Below are 26,468 nucleotides of genomic sequence, written 5' to 3' on the forward strand. Positions count from 1 at the left end.
AAACCAAGATGTAGGAAGGTTAAGTAATTTGCCCAAGGTTATATGGCTAGTAAGCATATGACAGATTGAAGCTCTTTTTTTTTCTTTGATTAAAGAAAACATTTCTATTTTGGCCTTCATGTATTTTTAGTATTTTTTTTTCTGTTTACATCCTAAAGTAGAAAATATAAATATAACTATAACCAGGTAATGAATGCAGTCTGACATGTTAGGAAATGTTCTCATTGCTTTGAATAAAGAGAAATAGCAAATAGTCACAGTAATTAACAGATACTAAATATTCACTATGTCCTATGCTCTGTTGTAAGTAATACATCTTATTTAATTCTTTTGAAAACTCCAGAGATAGGTAAAACTGTAACAAATAGGTTAAAAGCAAAAGAATAGGGGCACCTGGGTGGTTCAGTTGGTTAAGCATCTGCCTTCAGCTCACGTCATGATCCTGCAGTCCTGGGATTGAGTCCCATGTGGGGCTCCCTGCTCAGTGGGGAGCCTACTTCTTCCTCTCCCTCTGCAGTTCCCCCTGGTTGTGCTCTCTCACTCTCTCTCTCTGTCAAATAAAATCTTTTTTTTTTAAACAAAAGAATAGAAAAAGATATATCATGTTAATATTAATCAGAAGAAAACTGGATTGGCTATATGATTTTCAGACAAAGTAGATTTCAAAGCAAAGAAGATCATTTCATAATGATAAATGGGCCCATTCATCAAGAAGACACAATAACCTTAAATGTTTTCAAACCCAACAACAAAGATTCAAAATACACAAAGCAAAAACTGATAGAACTGATGGGAGAAATCAGTTAACCTACAGTTTCAGAGAATCGAACACATCTCTCTCAATAACTGATAGAGCAAGCAGACAGAAAATCCATGAAGATGCAGAAAACTTGAACAATACAATCAACCAGCTTGACCTAATTGACATTTTTAAAAAAAGATTTTATTTATTTGAAAATAAGAGAGACTGAGAGAGCAGGGGTGGGGAGGAGAAAGAGAAGCAGGTTCCCTGCTGAGCAGGGAGCCCAATGTGGGGCTCTATGTGGGGCTGCATCCCAAGACTCTGGGATCATGACCTGAGCCAAAGGCAGATGCTTAACCAACTGAGCCACCCAGGTGCCCTGGCCTAATTGACATTCATAGAACTATCCATTCAACAATAGCAAAATATACATTTTTTCAAATGTATATGGAATATTTGCTTAGCTAGATTATACTATGAACCATTAAACATGCACCAATAAGTTTAAAAGAATTAAAATCATACACAGCATCTTCTCTTCCCATATGGAATTATAGTAGAAATCAACAATAGAAAGATAACTACGTTTATTTATTTATTTATAATGTATTTTTATCCCCAGGGTTACAGGTCTGTGAATCGCCAGGTTTACACATTTCACAGCACTCATCATAGCACATACCCTCCCTAATGTCCATTTCCCCACCACCCTCTCCCGTCCCCCCTCCCCCCAGCAACCCTCAGTCTGTTTTTTGAGATTGAGTCTTTTATGGTTTCTCTCCCTCCCAATCCCATCTTTTCATTTTTTCTTTTCATACCTCCCAAACCCCCCACATTGCATCTCCACTTCCTCATATCAGGGAGATCATACGATAGTTGTCTTTCTCCGATTGACTTATTTTGCTAAGCATAATACCCTCTAGTTCCATCCACATCGTCGCAAATGGCAAGATTTCATTTCTTTTGATGGCTGCATAGTATTCCATTGTGTGTATATATACCACATCTTCTTTATCCATTCATCTGTTGATGGACATCTAGGTTCTTTCCATAGTTTGGCTAATGTGGACACTGCTGCTATAAACATTTGGGAAGATAACTACTTTTAAAGTTACAGAAAACAATTAAAAAATAAATAACATATGGGTCAAAGAAGAACCAAAAAGGAAATTAGAAATATTTTGAGTAAAAATGAAAATATAACACATTTAAAATTAGTGGCAATCTGCCAGCATGGTACTTTGAAGGAAACTGGCAGTACTAAATTCTTTTATTAGAAAAGATGAAAAGGGGGCACCTGGGTGGCTCAGTTGATTAAGCATCTGCCTTCAGTTCAGGTCATTATCCCAGGGTCCTGGGATTGAGCCCCTCCCCAGACTCCCTCTCCCGCTGCCCCTCCCCTGTGCTTGAGCACATGCGTGCACATCAATGCGTGTTCTCTCTCTGTCTCTCTTGTTCACACTTCTCTCAAATAAATAAATAAATAAATAAAACCTTAAAAGAAAAGAAGAAAAGTATCAAATCCATGACCTCAGTTTTCATTTTAACAAATTAAGGGAGAATGAAGGTAAATTAAAACAAAAGTAGGCAAGAGACAGAAAATGATAAATATTATAGTAGAAAGCAGTAAAATAGGTTACAGGAAACAACAGAGAACATAAATTAACCCGAAAGCTCATTCTTTATAATCAATAAAATTGATAAACCTCTAGCCAGACTAATCTGGAAAAGCAAGAGAAAATATAAGTGGTATAACTACAGAATTTATAGATATTAAAAGGACAATAAAGAAATACTATGAATCTCTTTATGCCAAAAAATTAGACCACCTAGACAAAATGAACAAATTCCTTGAAAGATATAAACCACCAAAGGTCACTAAAGAAGAAATGCATAAGCTAAATAACTATGAGGCCATTCAAAGTAAAGAAAAGTGTAATTTAATGCCATCCCACAAAGGAAACTCCAGGCCCAAATGGCTATACTGGTGAATTCTACCAAACATACAATGAAGCAATAATACCAATTCTAAAAAAACTCTTCCAGAAAACTATAAAGAGGATTCTTCCCAATTCGTTCTATAAACCTGGCATTACTCTAATACCAAATCTATATAAAGACACTTGAAGGAAACTGTAACTGATTTCCCTCAAGAAATGATGTCAAAATTCTAAACAAAACATTAATGAATCAAATTAACAACATATGAAAGGATGATATGCCATGAGCAAGCTGGGTTTGTCCCAGGAATGCAAAGTTGTTTTAATATTAAAAGTTAGTAAGTCAGAGGGAGGAGTCAAGATGGCGGAGAAGTAGCAGGCTGAGACAACATCAGGTAGCAGGAGATCAGCTAGATAGCTTATCAAACCATTGCAAACACCTACAAATCCAACGGGAAATCGAAGAAAAGAAGAGCAACAATTCTAGAAACAGAAAATTGATCACTTTCTGAAAGGTAGGACCTGCGGAGAAGTGAATCCAAAGCAAAGGGAAGACAGACCGCGGGGGGAGGGGCCGGCTCCTGGCAAGCGGTGGAGCAACGGAGCACAAAATCGGGACTTTTAAAAGTCTGCTCCACTGAGGGACATCGCTCCAGAGACTAAACCGGGGTGAAGCCCACGCGGGGCCAGCATAACCCCAGGTCCCGCGGGGTCACAGAAGGACCAGGGGTGTCTGAGTGCCACAGAGCTTGCAGGTATTAGAGCGGGAAAGCTGGCTACAGCGACAAAGCCGAGGTGTGAGCTCTCAGCCCGGGGTTACCTTGTGCCGGTCGCAGGCTGGGTGGGCTCGGAGCGGCCGGAGGCCACGGAGATGGAAGCGAAAGGGCGCTTTTCTCCAAGTGCCAGCAATTGACTGCTTTACTCCAGGTGCGACCGGAGGTCAGGGAGGTAGAGGCGGTTGGATGCTTTTCTCTGAGGGCACACTGAGGAGGGGGACCCCAAGCTCTCGGCTCCTCTGGGCCGGAGATTGGGAGGCCACCATCTTCATTCCCGTCCTCCGGAACTCTACGGAAAGTGCTCAGGGAACAAAAGCTCCCGAAAGCAAACCCGAGCGGATTACTTAGCCCGGCCCCTGGCAAGGGCGGTGCAATTCCGCCTGCGGCAAAGACACTTAAGAATCACTACAACAGGCCCCTCCCCCAGAAGATCAACAAGAAACCCAGCCAAGACCAACTTCACTAACCAAGAACAGCGGGATTCTAGAGGAGGAGAAAGCAAATCTTATCTGGACAAAATGACAAGGCGGAAAAACTCACCACAAAAAAAAGAACAAGAGGCAGTACTGAAGGCTGGGGACCTAATCAATATGGACATTGGTAATATGACAGATCTAGAGTTCAGAATGACGATTCTCAAGGTTCTAGCCGGGCTCGAAAAAGGCATAGAAGATATTAGAGAAACCCTCTCTGGAGAGATAACAGCCCTTTCCGGAGAAATAAAAGAACTAAAATCTAACCAAGTTGAAATAAAAAAAGCTATTAATGAGGTGCAATCAAAAATGGAAGCTCTCACTGCTAGGATAAATGAGGCAGAAGAAAGAATTAGTGACATAGAAGACCAAATGACAGAGAATAAAGAAGCTGAGCAAAAGAGAGACAAACAAATACTGGACCACGAGGGGAGAATTCGAGAGATAAGCGACACCATAAGATGACACAACATTAGAATAATTGGGATTCCAGAAGAAGAAGAGAGAGGGGAGCAGAAGGTATATTGGAGACAATTATTGGAGAGAATTTCCCTAATATGGCAAAGGGAACAAACATCAAAATCCAGGAGATGCTAAGAACGCCCCTCAAAATCAATAAAAATAGGTCCACACCTCGTCACCTGATAGTAAAATTCACAAGTCTTAGCAACAAAGAGAAAATCCTGAAAGCAGCCCGGGAAAAGAAGTCAATAACATACAAGGGCAAAAACATTAGATTGGCAGCGGACCTATCCACAGAGACCTGGCAGGCCAGAAAGAACTGGCATGATATATTCAGAGCACTAAACGAGAAAAACATGCAGCCAAGAACACTATATCTGGCTAGGCTATCATTGAAAATAGAAGGAGAGATAAAGAGCCTCCAGGACAAACAAAAGCTGAAAGAATTTGCAAACACCAAACCAGCTCTACAGGAAATATTGAAAGGGGTCCTCTAAGCAAAGAGAGACCCTAAAAGTAGTAGATCAGAAAGAAACAGAGACAATATACAGTAACAGTCACCTTACAGGCAATACAATGGCACTCAATTCATATCTCTCAATAGTTACCCTGAATATTAATGGGCTAAATGCCCCCATCAAAAGACACAGGGTATCAGAATGGATAAAAAAACAAAACCCATCAATATGCTGCCTACAAGAAACTCATTTTAGACCCGAAGACACCTCCAGATTTAAAGTGAGGGGGTGGAAAACAATGTACCATGCTAATGGACATCAGAAGAAAGCTGGGGTGGCAATCCTTCTATCAGATCAATTAGATTTTAACCCAAAGACTATAATAAGAGATGAGGAAGGACACTATATCATACTCAAAGGGTCTGTCCAACAAGAAGACCTAACAATCTTAAATATCTATGCCCCTAACGTGGGAGCAGCCAAATATATAAACCAATTAATAACAAAATCAAAGAAATACATCAACAGTAATACAATAATAGCAGGGGACTTTAACACCCCCCTCACTGAAATGGACAGATCATCTAAGCAAAAGATCAACAAGGAAATAAAGGCCTTAAATGACACACTGGACCAGATGGACATCACAGATATATTCAGAACATTCTATCCCAAAGCAACAGAATATACATTCTTCTCTAGTGCACATGGAACATTCTCCAGAATAGACCACATCCTGGGTCATAAATCAGGTCTCAACTGGTATCAAAAGTTAGTAAGTCAATGTAGTTTACCATGCTTAAAAAAAAAAAAAAAAAAAGAAGAAGAAGAAAAATCGTGCTCATCTCAATAGACACAAAAAAGCATCTGACAAAATCTAGCTTCTATTTCTGATGAAAAGCTCATTGCAAATTGGGAAGGGCAGGAATGTAGTTGGATAAAGGGCATCTTTGAAAAATATACGGCTAACATTACACTTTCTGACAAAGACTGATTGCTTTCCTCCTATGTTCAGGAACAAGACGAAATGGTATCCACTTATTACCACTATTTTTCAATGTTGTACTGGGAGTTTGACCAGTACACTAAGGCAAGAAAAAGAACTAAATGCATCTAGATTTAAAAGGAAGAAGCAAAACTGTTTTTATCTGACAACAGTATGATTAGACAATCATAGAAAATCTGAGAGAATCTACAAAATAGCTCCTAGAAGTAATAAATGAGATTACCTATGTATCAAGATATAAGATCTATTCCTTTTACCATATACAAACATAAACTCAAAATGACCTAAAAGATAATCTAAAATTATAAAATTTCTATAAGAAATAATAAAAGAAAATCTTTGTAATCTTGAATTAGGCAAGAATTTCTTGGATACAACACCAAAAATACAATCTATACAAGGGGGAAAAAATCAGTAAGTTGGAGTTGATGAAAATTAAAAACTTCCATTCTTTGAAAAAAACTATTAAGACAATGAAAAGACAAGTGGCAAACTTGCCACTGGTTTGCAAATTTTCTATCTGTAAATCATTTATCTGATAAAGGATTTGTATCCAGAGTACAGAAAGAACTCTCAAAACTAACTAGTACAAAACTAACCAACCCAATAACAAACGGACAAAAGATTTCAACAGATATTTCATCAGAAAACATAGAAGGATGACAAGTAAGTACATAATAAGGTGCTCATCATCACAGGCTTTAGGGAAATGCAAATTAAAATGAGATGCCATGGGGCACCAGGGTGGCTCAGTGGGTTAAAGCCTCTGCCTTTGGCTCAGGTCATGATCCCAGGGTCCCGGGATCGAGCCCCACATCGGGCTCTCGGCTCAGCAGTGAACCTGCTTCCTCTCTCTGCCTGCTGCTCTGCCTACTTGTGATCTTTGTCTGTCAAATAAATAAATAAAATCTTAAAAAAAAAAATGAGATGCCGCTTCACATCCTTTAGCATGACCAACACTTAAAGGACTGATCATACCAGGTGTTGGCCAAAATATGAAGGAATTGGAATTCTTGTACATTATTGGTGGGAATGTAAAACTGTAAAATTCCTTTGAAAAACAGTTTGCCAATCTCTTAAAAATTTATGCACCATGTGATCCAGCCATTTACACAAATGTTCGTATCATCTAGATGAATCTTCTATCATTGCATAATAAAGTCCCACAAATTTAACAGCTTAAAAACAACACACATTTGTAATTTTGTAGTCCAGGCTTGGCCTGGGTGCTCAGGATCTCACAAAGCTGAAGTCAAGACGTTAGCCATGTTGTATTCCTCTTGGGGAGTCAGGCCTTTTCCAAACTCACACAGTTACCGAAAGATTCAATTTCTTCTGGTTGTAGGGCCAAAGCCCCTATTTTATTTTGCTGCCTGCCACATAGGGCCTGCTTTCAGCCCCTAGAGGTTGCAGGCAGTCCCTGGCCATGCAGCCTTTTTTACATGACAGCTTATGTCCTCAAACCCAGCAGAAGAATCTCTGTCTGCTAGGATGGAGTCTTAGCTAATGTAACATAATGACAGTGGTGACCATCCAATCACCTTTGTCATATTCCATTGGCTAGAAATAAGTCCTGGGTTTTCTTCACACTCATGGGGAGGGGATCATACAAGGGCATGCACGACTCACTGTTGGTCATCGGCAGGTGGATCAGCCACACCAGCTTTTATATTTGTAGTAGTCTCAAGTTGGAAACAACTCAAATTCCCCATCAATAAGCAAAAGAATAAATAAATTGTGGTATACCTATAGAGTGGAATACTACTTGGCAATAAGGATAAATGAATGACATACACAAAACACGAATCAATCTCAAAATAATGCTGAGTGAAAGAAGCTAGGCAAAAACAAGTATTTACAGTATGATTCCATTTACATGAAAATGTAGAAAATTCACAGTAATCTATAATGATGGAAAGCATATCAATGATTGCCTGGGAATGAGAAGTGAAGGCAGAAAGTGCCTGGGCAGGGGAGTGATATTACAAAGAGGTATGAGGAAACTTTGAGGGGGGAGTGACAGATGGCTTCACAATGTTAATAGCAGTGATGGTTACGTGAGTGTCAGTTATCAAATTGTACACTTAAAGTAGTTCAATCTATTGTATGTCAATCATATCTCACTAAAGTTGTTTTAAAAAAATCTAGCATCTTTTTCCAGAATCAACTCTTTCAAGGTACTCCTGCTTATTAGTAACAGCTTCTCTCTTTGTCACTTTGAAATTCACCAATTTGCTAAATTTTCCAAGTTCATTTTTTAACAGCAGATTCTATGACTGTGAAACAGGAGCTTTTGTATGAGGTGAAGAAATTGAGGCAACAGTTGGTATGTGGGTCCTACACTACGAAATATCTCTGAGATGGAGTCTGATTGGATTGCACTTTCCAGGTTTTGTGTAAGAGTCATATGGGCAAACAGAAAGTTTCAGTATAATATAGCTGCACATGCACATACACATATGCAGAGAGAGGGAGAGAGAGACAGACTGAGACTTAGCCCAGCCTGGGGTGTGTCTGAGGCATGCCAAGAAAATTTTGTGGAAATGATGAATTGAGCTTTAGGAGATGAATAGGAGTTAGTCAAGTGAAGAAGGGAAAAGCCATTCCAGATAAAGAAAATGGCATAAGCAAGGGCAGGAAAGAGCATGTTACATTTGGAGAAGCATTTGGAGTTCGGTAACATGGGGCACGATGTGGGAAGTTGTGGTGGATGAGGTTGGAGAGGGTGGGTGAGGGCTGACATGAAGGCCATTGTGATTTGGACATTCTCTCATAAGCAGAGATGGTCTGAAGAACTTTAGGAAAGCGAATGATATCATTAAAGTATAATCCCACGGGACACCTGGGTGGCTCAGTGGGTTAAGCGGCTGCCTTCGGCTCGGGTCGTGATCCCAGCGTCCTGGGATCGAGTCCCACATTGGGCTCCTTGCTCGGCGGGGAGCCTGCTTCACCCTCTGCCTCTGCTTGCCACTCTGCCTGCCTGTGCGCTCGCTCTCGCTCTCTCTCTAATAAATAAATAAAATCTTTAAAAAAAAAAAAAGTATAATCCCACCTACTGATTAAAAGGGCTTCATAATGTAAAGTAATAGTAAGAACAGGAATGAGAAGATAGATTTGAGATATCTAAAAGATAATATTGCAAGTCTTGGTGATCAGTTGGCCATAAATGAAAGAGAGAAGTCTATAGTGATCTCCGAGTTTTTATCCCGTGATTGTTCCATTAACTGAAAAAGAAACACAAGAGGCAGAAGGTGGAGGAGGAGGAGAAATGAGTTTAAACCAGGCTTGTTGAGTTTCAGATGCATGGGGGACATTGAACTGAAGATGCTTTTTAAGGCAGATAGAAAAAAGGTCAGAGAATGACAATATGTGTGGGAGGTAAAACTCTGACAGTGGCAACATTTTAAAAAAAATGTGTAAAGAAGAGCACTGGGCTGGAACCCAAAAGAACCTCTCACCAAGGGCCAGAGGTAGAAGGGAAATTTCTATTGAAGACCCAGAATGAATAGCCAGAGTTATAGTGAAGGTAATTAAATAAACTGTCCTGTTCTACTGATTAAAGTCTCTGTTCCAAAAGAGTGTCTCTGTTCCCTATCCCTCCTTCCCCCATCACCCACTCTTACCCCCAGGTCTTCTGGTTGCAGGAAAAGAAAGCAACAAATGTAACTTCTTTGTCCTGAAAGAAAGAGATTAAATGGAAAGAATAAAATATAAGACAGCAGATATCAAGGAAATATTTTTGGTTGACTAACATAGTCCTTTTGGTTTTAATTTCTTGGTGACTGCTTTATATCTGTTGACAATCTGCATTTGTTCTCCTAGAAAACCAGAGAAGAGTCAGAGGCCCATCCTCCATCAGTGTGACCATCAGCAAATGCATTTTTTTACTACATTCTATAATTTCACTGAGGTATGGGATAGGCCATTCACAATGGCACTTTTCACTGGGTATAAAAATAACTCTGATTGTTATCAAGTTGGGCAGGATCATGAAGTTGGCTTTCCAATTTCATTGTACTTTGGCATTGATAAAAGGAGGAGAAGATCTGGGATAGCTGCTAGAATTTTCTGGTTCTGGTTGAGGAGGATAATAAAAGTGTTAGGCACTACAGTCACTTGGGGCCTTATTGTCTGAACTACCATAGGCAGACTTGAAAGCAGCTAGCTAGCCCAGACTCTAGAGTACATATAACAACTTTTTTCTTTTTTCATAGGAAGTAAAATCCGTTTCCTCAGAAGTGAGGGAGAGACCTATTTAACTAGACCCAAGGTCAGGCATCTACCTAGGTCTCTATGCAGATATACATATTTATATGTATACATATTTATGGTGTTTGTGGGCCTCAAAACAAGCCTCTTCAAAGGTGAGGCAATAAAGATTAAAAAAGATAGAAGTGATCGATAATATCAAATCCATCCTAGCGGTCCAGTAAGATAAGGAAGCTATTGGATTTAGGCAATATGGAAGACTTTGGTGATCCTGGTGAATTTTAATCAAGTAATATAAGCAGAAGACTGATTTTATTGTGCAGTGGAATGCAAATGGGAAGTGAATCTAAGAAATAAAGATGGCAAACGATAGACTTATCAATAAGCATAGCTGAGAAAATACAAATAATATAGTGTTTGTTTTTTGAAGATTTTATTTTTAATCTCTACACCCAGCATGTGGCTTAAACTTACAACCCCGAGATCAAGAGTCCCACACTCCACTAACTGAGCCAGCCAGGTACCCCTGAATAATTCAGTGCTGAGGCAAATAGAAATGTAGGGTCAAAGGTAGAGACATATTTTAAAATAGGAGAGACCTGAGTGCATTTGCAGGTTGAGGCAATGCAGCAAAAAAAAGAGGAAGAAAATAAAGATATGAGAATATGAGGAGATAAGGTCAAAGAGGAAACACAACATGTTTTCTGGAAGAAAAGAGAAGAGGAACACTGGTGGATGGATGACATCTCATCCTTTGAATATGGAGAAAACATGACACTAAACCAGGCAGATGTAGACATCCGTAAAAATCCCTCTCTTTGGTTAATGTCCAGGCTCTGAAGGTCCTGAGAGCTCCCCTCTGATCCCAGCCTCTTCCTGACTCATATCTTGTCCCTGTCTACAAAAACTTGCATCCCATAGCCTAAGAACTGTGGGTGTAATACCATTGATTGAAATGCCACAATGAATACCCCTAATTCAGTTAACTTAGCTTCAAGCAATGAAGTTGAGCTCAAAAAATTCAAAGAAACATATTCACTGATTTATACTTATATTTCTAATTGTACTTGATGTGAGAGCATGAGACCAACTTGAAAAAAAAAAATGGAATCCAAGTTCCAAAGTTGCCTCATGAAGCCGAGCTGTGGTTGAGGCTGTTCATTTCCTAAATCCTGGATCATCATGCTGAATCTTCTAAAATGTCTGTATCAAGAGTGTTGGTCCAGGTGACCAGGTCTTCCACTTCTTCTTCCCACGGCTCATTTGCACTATGATCATCTGGTAAAGCTACACTCCTCCACCTCTCCTTTGTTCTACCAGTCTTCATGACAATAGCCATTTCAGTCTGTGAGTCAGCAAAATTTTGAACTGTAAGAGGAAATATTAAAAAAAATTAATAGACATGGCAGAGAACACGATAAAAAGAGATGTGTTCTGCATTTATGGGATAGTGCCTCAGATTGTGTAGTGAAGGCAAGCAACCTTTTAAAACTCTCTGAATTTTACATTTTGCAATCAATTTTTCATAAATCATTCCTCCCATTCTCGTCAATCTTCTTTATGCTTTATTAATTCATTCATTTAACATGTATTTACTGAGTCCCCACCAACCACTGGTAGGCATAGAAGGGAAACCATGTCTGTGAAGGCTTCAGAACACAATGGTGGAATCGTTGTGTCTAAGTGAAAATAGGCTTGGATTTGACAGAGGAAGGGCAGTTTGCTGAACAGAGAAGGACAAAGAAGGAAGGTATGAGCACACTAGACTGAGAACACAGCACATGCCAAGGCACAGAGGTGTTAAGAGTACTTGACAGATTTGGAGGTAATCAGAGTTGACACATCAACGTTTATGCTAAGCCAACTGCTCTGCTAAGCAGTCTATATAGATAATATTATTTAACTTAGATATGACCCTTGTGACAGGTAGGTATTATTATCCTTATTTTACAGATGAGGAAATCGAGACTGAGTGACCTACAGTAACTTGTCCAAGGACACTCAGCTAGTAAGAATTGATTCCAGGTCATTCAGATCCCAAATCCCTGGGTTACAGTGGAGAGTTGGGTAGAGCTGGCTAGTTAAACTGAGGCCAGATTAGGAAAGGCTGCTATATCATGCAAAGATGATTCATCTTTTTCTACAGGTCTTGTAAACGGGGAAATAAACTAATTACATTTAAAGGAAGAATATAGATACAGTGTTTATATTGCTCAATATTTCTACCCAGCACGGGGAACCTGTTTTCCAGGAATGTTTAACCGTAGTAGTGTTATTTATGTTTTACTACAGTAGCCACCTAATTCATTGCTTAGTAAGGGATCCAGGACAAATTTTCTGTTGTCTCATATGTTTATTTCCCTAACTGCATACCAAATAAACCTTGTAATATTCATTGCCTTCTAGTTGTGCTATGGACAAGGGTTATGAGTGAATTGTTCTCTTGATCTCTTTGTTTTATAGAAAGATTTGTAGAGAGCTATGGGTTTAGAAAACTGCCATTATCCTGGGAGAATCTTGAAGTCTCCAATGATTGAGTTTTTTGTTTTGTATCTTAGTATTAATCTCTAGCTTTCATTAGTTTAAATGTAAATTCTGTCTTTCCCTTGAGAAAACCTACTTTATTTTCTGTGAACTCATCATTGATGGACTAACTCCAGTTCTTTCTAACCATGTTTGGGCTGTTCTGAATTTACATGTTTTGGGGTATGAGAGATTCAGAGCCCAATTCAAACCAGTTTAAACAATAGGCAAATGTCTCATCTCTTACAGAAGAGGGAAGTCAGAGGTAGGACAGGATTGGATGAGCCAGTGATTCAACAATATCATGAGGGACCAGTTCTTTCTGCTGCTCTACTTTCCCATCTTTAGTGTTGTTTTCATCTTCAAACTCACAGCAAGACAGCTGTAGCCGTTCTAGTACTCACATCAGATATGGCAACATCCAGAGAAAAAAAGGGGTCTTTCTCTCCAGAGTTTCATTTTTTAAGAGTAGGAAAACCATCCCCTGAAACCCTCAGCATACTTCTTCTCAGGCAGAATTGTGTCACACACTGCTCCTAAGCGAGTTCCTGGTAAGGGAAATGAGATTACCATGGCGGGCTGACGCCAGTTGTTGGCCAGGAATGAATGCTGAGAGTCAATCACTCTGACCATTTGTCCTCTAGTCCTAGCTCTGTTAAAAACAAGAACTAACAAACTAAAACCAAAAGCAAACCAAACCAAAAGCAAACAAAACAAAAAAAACCCAAACAAAACAAAAACCCAAAGCAAGAAATTCTGGCTAGAGTAGCTGAGCATAATGTAAAACAAATATAAAAATGTTTCATTTTGACACAGAAAAAATATTATTTTCAACTTCCTTCCTCCAGAAAATCTTAAGTATTACAAATCCCTCCAAGAAACCTTGGATTTACTAGTTGGAATCAATATTAAAGGTCAGAACTCTGTTACTATGTTAACAAAATAACTTATGAAAGCACAAATGCTAATTGCCATATAGTTTGTTTGCCTCTCTAGGGATGGATCCTGGAAACTCATATATATTTTTAAATACGAAAATAATTTAATTGGTAAAGATATTAAAATTTGTTGTGACTGGTGAGCTCTGATTATTGCCAAATAATCAGATCCATTCACTTCTGTGTCAGCCTGGGTTCAAGTTAGGAAAACAGAGACACTATAGCTAATACAAGAATGAGGAGTTTAATATAGAAAATAGGGATTACACAGGTATGGGGAGACATGGGGGTGTGAAGGTCTGAAAAATTATAGTTGGAGAACTGGAAAAGCAGTCACTGCCTACTTTAGCCTGATGTGGGAAAACCAGGAGTTCATGGGGCATTACAAGGAGCTGTACACATCCAGCCCAAAGTGGGACAAAAATTGAGAGTTCATGGAGATATTTCTGAATCCATCATATCTGTAAAGTGAGAGTTTGTGAAGAGTTGCATGAAACTGCAGTCTGAGGAAACTGCCAATTTCTCGGGAATTAATGGCCTCTTCCTCCCTCCCACCTCCTAAACCTCTGATGAATTTTTCTCAATAACAAACCATGCTAACCACCTCTACAAAAGAGGAGCACACAGTTCATTTCTTTTTCAGCTGAGTCATGCTTCCTTTTCATATGCACTTTAAGTTCATGACTGCTACATAATAGGCAACCACAAAATCTCAGTGGCATACAACAATGAGCATTTGTTCAGATCACCCATCTGTAGGTCCACTAGAGATTGGCTTATCTGGGCAGGGGATGGCTGGGAAAGCTGTCAGGGAAGCTCGGCTCTATGGCTTACATCTTTCTCCATGACCAGAAGGCTACTCCAGGCATGTTCTTGTGATGGTAGCAGAAGCAAAAAAGAGCAAGCCAAATAGCACAAGCTGTTTCCAAACTCTGGGCATACCACACCCACCAATATCCCACTGATCAAGTCACATGGCAAAATTCAAAGTCGAGGGTCAAGGGAGTACATTTTGCCTATGGAGGTACAGCAGGATAGTGAATATTTCTCTCTTTTTTTTTTTTTTAAGATTTATTTATTTATTTTGGCGGGGGGGAGAGAGAGAGAGAGCGAGAGCATGGGGTTGGGAGCAGAGTGGGAGGGAGACAGAGAAACTCAAGCAGACTCCGAGTTGACTGTGGAGCCTGATGCAGGGCTCAATATTACAACCCTGAGATCATGACCTGAGCTGAAATCAAGAGTCAGATGCTTAACTGACTGAGCCACCCGGATGCCCTATGGATAGTGACTATTTCTGAACGATAATCTAACTTACTATAACCTCTTATGGATAGTCTCTCCTCTTAGCTATAAGATTAGACACAAAATATATTTTATCCCATTTTCAAAGATGACAGGCTCAGCACTGGAGATCTAACAGTTTCTAAACATTCCTTAAAGTGTTTTCTCTTCCAGCTCACCTTTCTTACTATTCTCGTTTATCAAGGGTTTATTTACCTTCTTCTAGGATCAGAGCTGATAAAAGCATAACAACTCTACTTCACTCTAGTATTCATTCACTCATTCATTTATGAGCACTAAATGGCTACTAGATGAAGTGCTGTGCTGTGGCAGATTGAGAGGTAAGAGTCTCTTTCCTTGGGAGGTCATTTTCTAAGGAGACTGGCCATAAAGACACTTATATGACATTGCATATCTGGAGGACAAAATCTAAGGTGATCATCATGATCCACATTCCAGTGTTCACATCTTTATGTAAATCCTTACATTTTAAATGTGGTTGGGACCTATTACTTATTTCTAATCAATAAAATATGACAGTGGGGATGGATTCTCACTTCCATGATTATGTTACATTATATGACTCCATTTGGCCATCAGACACTCTCTAATGACCTTCCTTGCTGGCTAGATGAGGTAGGGGGCTATGCTGGAAAAGCCCACATGGCAATAAACTGCCTGCAGTTTCTAGGAGCTAAAGGAGGTCTTCAGCACACAGCCAGAAAGAATCTGGGCCCACAGTCTTAAGGACAGAAGGAAGTGAATTCCACTAACAACCGTAGTGAGCTTGGAAGCAGCCCTTCCCTGTGCAAGCCTCCAGATGAGACTGCAGCCCAGCTCACACTTTGATCACAGCTTATGGGATCCCAAGGTGAGGATCTAGCCACACCATGCCTGGACTCTGGGCACAAAGAAATGGTGGAACAATAAATATGTGTTGTTTTAAGCCATTATGTGTGGTGATTTGTTACACAGATATAGAAAACTAATATAGAATGATATTATGACAGAAGTACTTAATAGCGCACAGGGAAAGCTTTCTATAGAAGGTAATACCCGAGCTGAATTTCAAAGGATGGGTAGGTAATGGAAAGGAAAGGAAGAAAGGGTCTTTGGCATGAGGATATGAAGAAACACAGCAGCATACTTGTCAAATTTTTTTGCAATGAGGAAGGAAATAGTCATAAACCACTAGGTCAGTGTGGTGTTTAGGGTATGAGTGGGAGAGTGGGAAGAGATGTCACTGAAAAAGCAGACAGATATAAGGGCATTAAGGACTTTTCCATGTCAAAGAGTATAAATTTTATCCTGAATGAAATGGAGAACAAAGGATTTTAGATTCAGAAAAACATAAGCAGATGTGAGCTGTAGAAAGAAGTCTGACAAAGCATGAACAGGAATTACTGTCATCATCAAATGAACCAAAAGATCTCTTCCACTGAAGCAGATGTGGGGGTGTGGGGAAGACAAAGGTTGCAGAGAGCAGAGAGTTCATGGAGGAAGCAGTCTGGCTGGAAAAGGCAACATTTATTACCAAGGCTTGCAGGTACCCTGAAATGCAGAAGGCAGAGTGGAATAGAGAAGATTGAGGCTGGCAAGTCGGATGAAGGAATCTGAGTGGTATGCCAAAACAGGAAGGAGAAAGAGAAGTGGAAGCTGAGCCAAAGAAATGCAAGTCAGATGTATGGAAACTGGGCTCTTAGAAAACCACTGGATGAAGTTTGCTGCCTGTGCCTGGCATGCCTATGCTGTTGTGTTTGAAGGACAGGGGTCAGTGAAATGTGATAACTAAGACTTCTAGTACTTTCCTGTTCACAAAGAATGTTTGCATACATGGAGTCACTTAGTCACAAGAATACTTTGTGTTAGACCAGAATATGAGGAACAAGTATTTACTGAACATCTTCTATGTATTCAGTGATGGCTGAAGTTGTAGAAAATGAAACTCAGAGGTTAAATGCCTTTCTCATAACTGCACAGACCTGTTATCTAAACACAAGTTCTCTGACCCCAAATGTTTTGCTTTCCCCTCTATACTAGTTGATTTTTATTATAAGTTACCAACTCTTTTCCTGATCAAGACCCTCCCTCAACTTATCCCAAGTATTTCTTTTTTTCTTTTAAGATTTTATTTATTTATTTGAGAGAGAGAGAGAGAGAGAGCGCACGCGAGCAAGGGAACACAAGAAGGGGGAGTGGCAGAGGGAGAGGGAGAAGCAGGCTCCCCCTGATGTGGAGCTCAATCCCAGGACCCCAGGATCATGACCTGAGCCAAAGGCAGACATTTATGTGACTGAGCCACCCAGGTGCCCCCCAAAAAATATTTCTTTAAAAAACATTAATTTTTAAAAAGATCACCAAAAACAATTCAATCACCATTATTCCTTTCTTTTCAGCCATATTGCATATATCTCTGAATCTACAGTGACCCTTAGGGATTGGTTTATTTGGCGTTTTTCTTGTTTTGAATGCTTTTACACACCTTGAAACTTAGCCTTAGATTTCCAAATTGTACATTAACCTATTAAAGGATGGTGAGCTTCAATGGGTAAGTAATTCAATTTTTTTTCCAAGCTCCAATTCCTATGTAAGTAATTTACTGAATTTATTTTGTTAGTCAGAAAGACTTAAAGCAACCTTAAAAGGAGAACACAAGATTAGGCCTCACAGATTTACATTTACCTGAACTGAAAAAAATTTACATTTATTATTATAACTAATATTTTAGTTCTAAAAACAAAGCAAAAAAATAGGCTGAACTGCATGTACTTGGAGTTGGGCAGAGTCGAACTCTTTCAGTTAGATATTTGGCTCTGGAAGGCTTTCTTCTACTTTCTCTAGCCAGCCGAGCCACGGTAGCCGCATACCTAGAATGAGAAAAAGAAGTCATCTAAATTTCCAAATGAATTCTGGGAAGTGTACATGACTTTTGAGAAAGATAAAGAAAACATATTAAAATGGACAGACAAGCAGAACAGCGGGGTTTGACTGTGATGCCATTTTGAGTGTTCACTAGTGCAATGGTCAACAGAAATTATTCCATTATGTTTCCTAGCAGACTAATCATTAGGAAAACAAACAAATATGGTGTAAGATGAACACTGTAAAAGTAATAAAACATCAGGCAATAATAAATAATAAATAATAAAACATAAGGCAAGGTGCATTTGTTTCCTAGGGCTTCCTTAACAAGTTTATTCTCTCACAGCTCTGGAGGCTTTTCTTTTAAAAAGATTTTATTTATTTATTTGACACACAGAGAGAGATCACAAGTAGGCAGAGAGGCAGGCAGAGAGAGAGGAGGAAGGAGGCTCCCTGCTGAGCAGAGAGCCCGATGTGGGGCTCGATCCCAGGACCCTGGGATCATGACCTGAGCCAAAGTCAGAGGCTTAACCCACTGAGCCACCCAGGTGCCCCCAGAGGCTTGTTTGTTTAATTTTGTCAATTTGTTTAATTGGAACTGGTGTTGAAATTTTCTTCACCTATTGAGATGATCATATGATTCTTCTTTCTTACTCTATATTATTTGAATTTTTCAAATATTAAACCAAGGTTGCATTCCTGACATGAACCCTGCATGGTCATGTATAATTATCACAATTATTTATTATCTTATTATTAAATTTGTTATTTATTGTAATTATACATACGGGATCCAATTAGCTAAAATCTTTACATCAATGTATATGAGGTGTATTTATCTGTAATGGGGTTTTTATTTTCTTTCTGGTACTCTTTGGCTTTGTTATTGAGGTGATAACAAAATAGTCATTTTGTTTCTTTTTATTTTACCTTTTTAAATTCAGGTATAATTAATATATAGTGTTGTATTAGTACCAGGTATACAATATAGTGATTCAACAATTCTATACACTACTCAGTGCTCCTTGTGATTAGTGTACTCTTAACCTCTTTCACCTGTTTTACCCACTCCCCCACACACCCGCCCTCTGGGAACCAAATTTGTTCTCTATAGGTAAGAGTCTGTTTCTTGGTTTGTCTCTTTATTTTTCTTTGTTCATTTGTTTTGTTTCTTAAATTCAACATATGACTGAAATTCTGTGGTATTTGTCTTTCTTGAACCGACTTCTTTTGCTTACCCCTGTGCTCTCTACAGCCATCTACATTGTTTCAAATGGCAAGGTTTCTTTCTTTTTCATGGCTGAGTAATATACGACTGTGTGTGTGTGTGTGTGTGTGTGTATCTCACTTCTTCTTTATCCATTTATGAGTCAATGGCTACTTGGGCTTCTTCCATAGTTTGGTTATTGTAAATTATGTTGCAGTAAACATATTGATGCAGATATCTTTTTGAATTACTCTTTTCCTATTCTTTGGGTAAATACCCAGTAGTGGAACTACTGGATCATAGTGTAATCCTATTTTTAATTTTTTGAAGAACTTCCATACTGTTTTCCACTGTAGCCGCACCACCTTACATTCCCACCAGTAGTGGATGAAGAGTTCCTTTTCGTCCTCACCCTTGTCAACACTTGTTTCTTGTGTTTTAATTAATTTTTATTACCCTTGAGTACATTTTATAAGATGAATAATAGCTGCTTTAAAATCCTTACCTACTAATTCCATCTCTATTACTTGAGGATGTATTTATATTGATAGATTTTTATTTTGGTTATGGATTCTATTTTCCTGCTTATTTGCATGGCTGGTCATTTAGGATGGGATTCTGGATGTTTAAATTCTACTTTGCTGGGGAATTTTGTATATTCTTTTACATATGGTTGTTAATTGTTCCAGCATGCAGTTCAGTATCTTACACATCAGCCTGATATATTCAAGGGTTGTATTTAAGCTTTCTTATGGGTCTAGAACAGCTATTACTGGGGGGCTAAAATAGCCCTAATGCAGGACCCTTCTGAAGTCTCTCTTCAAAGTCCCCTTGAATTAAGAGGTCTTACACTTTAACTAGCAAGAACACACACTGATTTTAGCCCTCTGCAACTGTTGTGTGAGTATGAAAACAAACACACACACACACACACACACACACACACACACACACACAAAATTTGGAATCTTATTTTCCTCAGGACAGATATGATTTTGGAAAATAACAACTGGGGCACCTCAGTGGCTCAGTCAGCTAAGCGTCTGACTCCTGATTTCAGCCCAGGTCATCATCTCAGGGTCGTGAGGTCAAACCCCGCATTGGGCTTCATGCTGGGCATGGAGTCTCTCTCCCTCCCCAACTAATCCTCCCACCCTCCCTTAAAAACAAACAAACATAACTTGATTTATGCCTTTTATATACCTCACTGATAGATCTGTCTTCAAAAAGCTATACAAGTATTAGTATTTTCTTTTTTATTTAACCGTTTGCCTTTATATAACTGAAAACATAAATGACAAAAAAAGGTTTAGTGTCACTAAAGAAATACAAATTAAATGACTATAAAGGAAGACATCATATCTATTAAGTAAAAAAGTATAACTAGCAACCCAAATGCGTGTTCATCTTGAATTCTTAATAATTTTGTGGGCACTGTAAGTTGTTACCTATTCTTGAAAAGTAGCTTTACGTATGTAACGAGGGTCATAAAACTTAACTGTATCCCTTCCATCTAGTGATCTGACTTTTTGTAACATGTTCTAAGGATACTTCTCGGTTTCCTGCCTGTTTCTCCCTTCAGGTGGCACACAATCTAATATGCCTCTGGGAAACCACAGCCCCTCTTAAATTCACCCCTGCTCAGACGAAGGCCCAAGCTAAACTACGTATCGTATTTCTCTGGCCACAGTTGGGGACGGGTGGGGTAGGGTGCTGATGGAGAGAGGAAGGTGGGGAGAGAAAGAGAAACAGAGACCTTTCACAAGGGTGTTCTATGTAAGTGCAGAACCAAAGGAACAATTCTCTTAAAAAAAAACCAACCAACCAACCTAGTATGTCTTTTTGACTCCTATCAAAATCCCTTTTTTTTTTGGAGAGGTAAAGGAGGAAGTAGCTTTAAGTCACGGTGTTTATAATATAGAATGCCCCACCAGATTCTGTGCTACAACCAGAAATCCATGATAAAGTTTTAGGGTACATTCTGAGAGAAAAGTTGATTAAATGAATTGAACCCATCAAAGGTGAACAATAAAAAAATGTGGAATTCATTTAAAAAAAACAGTTGAAAGAACTGGATGTTTTTATTCTGAAAAAAGAGAAAACTTAAGGGGATTTAGGAAAAAGACAAAATAGCTATTTTCTGAGACTTAAAGGATAATTCCACAAAAAAGAAGAGCCTTATTTGTGTTGCTTCCAAGGACAAGTGGAGACACTTTCTTTTCTGGACAGCATCACTGCTCGAGCCACGCCTACTACTCATATCCAAAGCCATTCTCAGTGTCTGAGAATGGATCTAGTAGACAAAGGTGTGGGTTGTAGCATCTGCAGGCCTGGATTTGAATATCAGCTTGGTCACTTTCATAATGTGCAAACTTAGGGCATTTTTTTTTTAAAACTTTTTTCCTGTACATTCTCTTTATAAAATGGAGATATTTTCTCATTTCCTGGATGGTTTTGCAGACAAATGTATAAAACACATAGTAAGGACTCAATAAAAATATTAAGTGAATGAAAGAAACCTAGAATTATTGAATTATTGTAAGGTATTAGATTTGAGCTAGAAATACGGGAGATTACAGCTATTTAAGTGGTTCTTGAAGTACTGAACTCCCTGTCTCTAAAACCATCCAAGCAGAGATGAAGTAGTTGCTTGACAGAAATTATTTTTTTAATGGGATTTTTTCCCCTCTGTCTATATATTTTCTCTGTGTCTCTATTTTAAAGGGATGTTTCCAGTGCCAATTCTAATGCTTCTCTCTTTAACCACAAGATGGCATTCAAGGTTCAATCTTTGGGGAATAAAATAAAGCCAGCATTCCTCCTTAAAAATCTGCATTAAATATATAATTATGTAAATCTATAAAAATAACATTTAACTTGAAAAACCCTGAAAGGACAGCACAAACACACATTAAATTAATGTATTCAGTATAAATATTTTCTATATAACTGGAGAAAAGGGAATCAAACATAGTAATCCTATATTTTTGCGAGTTAAAACACTTTACAAAATCAGATACAGGAACTTAGAAATAATATATGCTAACCCCTTAATTTAAAATATAGTACAACTATGTCCATAGTATATTTTATAAATATATGAGTGTTTTATGAAGGAGAAAAGAGCTAATATTGTTTAATAATAGAATTTGAGATTGACCAAAAAAACTTTTTCCACAAAAGGTAGACTTGGTTTGTGCTTGCAGTTGGGTAAATCATATTTTCACATTACCTAAAAAATTTAAGCTTTTAATAAGCATATATTAATAGGAAATTAGGAAATAACTTAGTTTTAGTTTTCAAATACAAAATGCATTTATCAGTAACTTTGGGCAAGCTGGCTAATCTCATGTTTCTCTCATTAATACACTGTTGATATATCAATGTTTCCAGACTCTCTGTAGAGAAACGTAGCGGTGACAACCCAGATGAAGAGGGAGGCTGAGGATTTTGTCTCAAAGCTGTGTCTGTGTATAACAAGGACGTGGTTTGACTTGACCTGTGGGTTGGCTGGCTACGGCTTTGTGCGAGGCTGAGGGGTGCAACTGTGGGCTTACACTTAGAGGTATAACCATCAACTCCGCAGCATGGCCAGTATGCCATTAGAAAATGAAAGAATGTCTGGCACATAGGAGGTACTTCACCATTTAGCTTCTGTCCCTTCTGTACCTCCGATGCGTAGACAAGAGCGAAACTCTTCTCCAAAGCAGCAAACAATGTAAAACTCCAAAACTGATAACTTCTATTTAGATAACTTGCTGTCCGACAAAGCTTAGGATCCTGGCACAGTATTTCCATTACTACATAAGCACTCATTAGCCACAGAGTATGACATAAACAGTTTTACATGTGCATAAGGAAGAATATTTAAGGAACAGCTTGCACTGCCTTCTGGTTTTTAATCTTTCACTCTTTCTCCAGAGAAAATAAATACAAACTACTGATTCATCTCTAGATTCATATTCTTTCCCATATCTTAGTAGAAATAAAGCATTTGCATGAATAGTCAAGAGACAGGCAAGGTAACAGGGGAGGAAAAAAGGCCTTAGAAATGATCAAATGACCAAACCAAATGATCGATTCATGAATATTTATGAGCTGCTTATAATGACAATAGGTTCCTATTAATACTAACTAAAAACATGTGTACAACTTAAGAATTTGCATAAAATATTCATAACAGTCATTTATATCTCCAGTTTTCAATCATTGTTCTATAACTACACCCTTAGAATTCCCCAAATAGAACCATTATCTTTCTATTAGAATTGGCCTTATTTCAAGTCAGCGTCTACGCTTAATTTTTCTAAAAGTTAACTGCCTTCACATCTAATTCAACTATTAAGTGAGAAAACGGGGTAAGTATGCACCATTCAACAAACACGACTGAGTGCCTGCTAGGTGCCAGGTGCCATGCTAAGTGCTGAGAATAGAAAGCCACAATAATGTCTTGCCCTGGTCCCTCTCCATGAACCGATCAATTTCTACACCACAGGTGCTGAAAGAGATAGGGACTGAGTGCTCTGGAAGGAGAGCATGCGGGGATGTGGAAGCCTGACTCAGGGATCCTGTCACAAAGAAATGTTGGGCTGGATTGTCATGCCATCCTTGTGATGCACTTTGCCAAGCAGGAGAGAGCACAGCGGCAGAATAGGGATAAGAACCACGTGTATGCTGGAATTAAAAGAAATGTGGTTGTGACAGGCAGCCGTGCTTGTGTTCTAACTGGAGAAAATGTGACAGTTCTAACCTGTTTCTGACAGAGACTATATTTATTCTCTGAAAAGTTGGGGAGTGTGGGTTTTTGTCTCCTCCTCTCCTCGGAACTAATATTTATTGACTGTCTCTAAGTCAACACTCTATGACTATATATCTATGATCTCAAGAGATCAAATGCAAAACAACTTTGCAAGGTAAGTCATGTTTATCTCTAATTAGCAGATAAGGAAACAAGCTGAGAGTGGGTACGAATTTCTCTAAGATCCATCTGACCCTGAAGCCCATGCTTTCCCCCTCCTCCCCAAGCTATCTCCAAAGTGTTCTGTCTGAAAACGGAACTAGGGCCACAGTAGGAAAAGGATGAATAATAGTGAACCTTCTGAGTACTTGCTATATACTAGATACTATTTGAAGAATTTTACATGTATTAATGTATTAATCCTCATAATCTCCTTGAGAGGTAGGTACATTTATCACTGCCATTTAACAGGTAAGGAAACTGAGGCACAAAAAAATCTAATAACTTGCCCTTGCTCTGTCAAGGTGTTGGTAACTGGCAGAGCCAGGACTGAAATTCAGATCGTCTGGCTCCCATGTCCCTGAGCTTAAGGACTCCACATTCCACCTTTTTATTCAGACCAAAGCCTAACTCTAGACCACCAGCAAAGACCCTGCTGGGAAAGATATCCCAGGCAGAAGGCACAAAGTGGTGAAGAGATCTTATGTCCCAAAATAATAGTGAGAAAAAAGAACTTAGTGTGGCTTAAGAATCAAGTCTTGATTGATGAGGAGATGGGAGAACAGTAGGAGGAGGGATAAGAAGCAGGAAAGACTGGTCTTTTTCCTTAATGCTATGCAGATGAAAGGTTGTTGATTTGCATTTTCTGGCTTTTTTTTAAAATAGGAAATTTCTGTGCAAAAAAAAAGCATTTTCAATATTAAAAAAGAGAAATGCATAATGGTATTATATTGAATGTGTACACCAGTCACTTGCAAAGATGTCTAAAAAGTTGATCACTTTATTATATTGTATCTTGACAGAACATAAGACATCTAATAATTATTTGAAAAAGAAGTAGATTCCCCACACTTTAGATTTTTACAACATATTGTTGTATATTTATGCCACAATAAAATTCAGCTAAATGCAATATCTTTTAAAAACTTTAGTGTTTTTATATTAATCAATTTCAAAATTTAAAAGAGGTATCATTTGATCTAAATATATTCTCATCAACCACCAGATGGCATAAGGTGTGAGAGTTTTATTCTGACAGGGTCAACCACGCACATGATAATTTGACCTGTAACTTCAAAATAATGTATTTGGAAAAATGTTCTAGCACTCAAACAGCTCACAATTATTTCAGCCATATGTAGAAGTGGATGGATAAGTTGAAAATGACACGGCCCTACTATTTCTAAATGTGGGGTTCTGTGGGACGCTGGCATTACATAATGAATCAGTGATCAAATGAATAAAACAAAGCCATTCTGTTAAAGGAAATAAAAAAGGAAGTCATGTCAAAGCAAAATTAACCTTATATTCTAAGTAGCTTTCTTTAACTCTAAATGAAACTTGAAACACAGCTTCAAGAAAAAAAAAATGCTTGTACTCCTTCAAATTCTGCTTTAAAAAACTTCTCTACTGCCTATAATTTATTCTGAAAGCAGAAAAGTATCGAATACAAAAGCTTTTCTCCACTTAGACTTGAAGGGAAGTTGTCACAGAAGTCAACTGAAAAAAGAATATCCAACTGAAAAACTCAATCTGAGTTATGATGTTAGAGGGTAGGAAAGTGTATTTTCTTAAGAACTTCAGTTTCTACATACATCCAAAATACAGCACATTATTTTTATTAATCCTGTATTTCCATTTGTTAGCAAGGCAAAGAGCTAAAAACTAAGGTAAATGATGCAAATGCCATAAAAAAATAGGAGGGATCTTTAATTCTCCTTGCATTGTGTAGAATATTTACTGAGTACTTTGAAATAAGCATACTAGAATAAATAAGTACTATAGCCTAGCCAACATCAGAGAGCTGAGATGCAATGTTTCCTCTACCATGACAAAAAAGAAAAACTGCCTTTAGGACTCAAGTGACCAAAGATGAGATTAAGATCCTTTCAGTGTGGTCTAATAGTCATTGATCTCTGGAGATACTGTAATAGTTTATTTTCATATTTTACTATATACTTCCTTGTTAGATGAAATAATTTGGTTCCTGAATGAAAAATCTGTGGAAGAGGGAATCACCAAGGCGCCCTTTTCCTAGTTCTAAGTCATGTATTGATAAGGATAATGGGAACAGGAGTAAGAGAATTAATGCAGAGAGTACTGTGAGAGTGCGTCACTCATGCCCATCTCTATTTTTGGCAGTCAATAGGTGAAAACTTGGGGGTCCTGGGTGGCTCAGTGGGTTAAAACCTCTGCCTTCGGCTCAGGTCCTGATCCCAGGGTTCTGGGATCAAGACCCGCATCTGGCTCTCTGCTTGGCCGGGAGCCTGCTTCCTCCTCTCTCTATGCCTCTCTGCCTACTTGTGATCTCTATCTGTCAAATGAATAAATAAAATCTTAAAAAAATAGGTGAAAACTGATGAAGGGAACCCTCACTAAAACGGAGTTGGGGGCCAGAAGGTGGAGCTCTACGACCCACATCAACGATAACAACTGTCCATTACAGACGCCAACAGAAGAAGCACCAACAGAAAAAAATCCTCAAAATCCTCAATCACAGATTGAGGGAAGGATATACATTCCATCTACTGTAAGAAACTGACCACTCCAGCAATTCAGCCAATGACCAACAGGCATCATTGTGAACACTTGCTTTTCTCCAAAGGACTTCCTTTCAAACTCCACCCAACTTCC

General features: G+C 38.6%; 1 protein-coding gene across 1 annotated transcript in view; it reads right to left on the bottom strand.

Moving 5' to 3' along the window:
- Nucleotides 1-11,246: 11,246 nt before the first annotated feature.
- The window catches only part of UBE2U (ubiquitin conjugating enzyme E2 U), a gene marked incomplete at both ends in the record, with an annotated part of 58,531 nt that continues 43,309 nt past the window's right edge, over nt 11,247-26,468 (bottom strand). The window contains 3 exon segments of the mRNA XM_080802256.1: nt 11,247-11,434; nt 15,653-15,724; nt 17,578-17,675. Coding sequence (XP_080658382.1) covers nt 11,247-11,434; nt 15,653-15,724; nt 17,578-17,675 — 358 coding nt within the window.

The sequence above is a fragment of the Martes martes genome (genome assembly GCF_963455335.1).
Source record: "Martes martes genome assembly, chromosome: 4".
Classification (NCBI taxonomy): Eukaryota; Metazoa; Chordata; class Mammalia; order Carnivora; family Mustelidae; genus Martes; species Martes martes.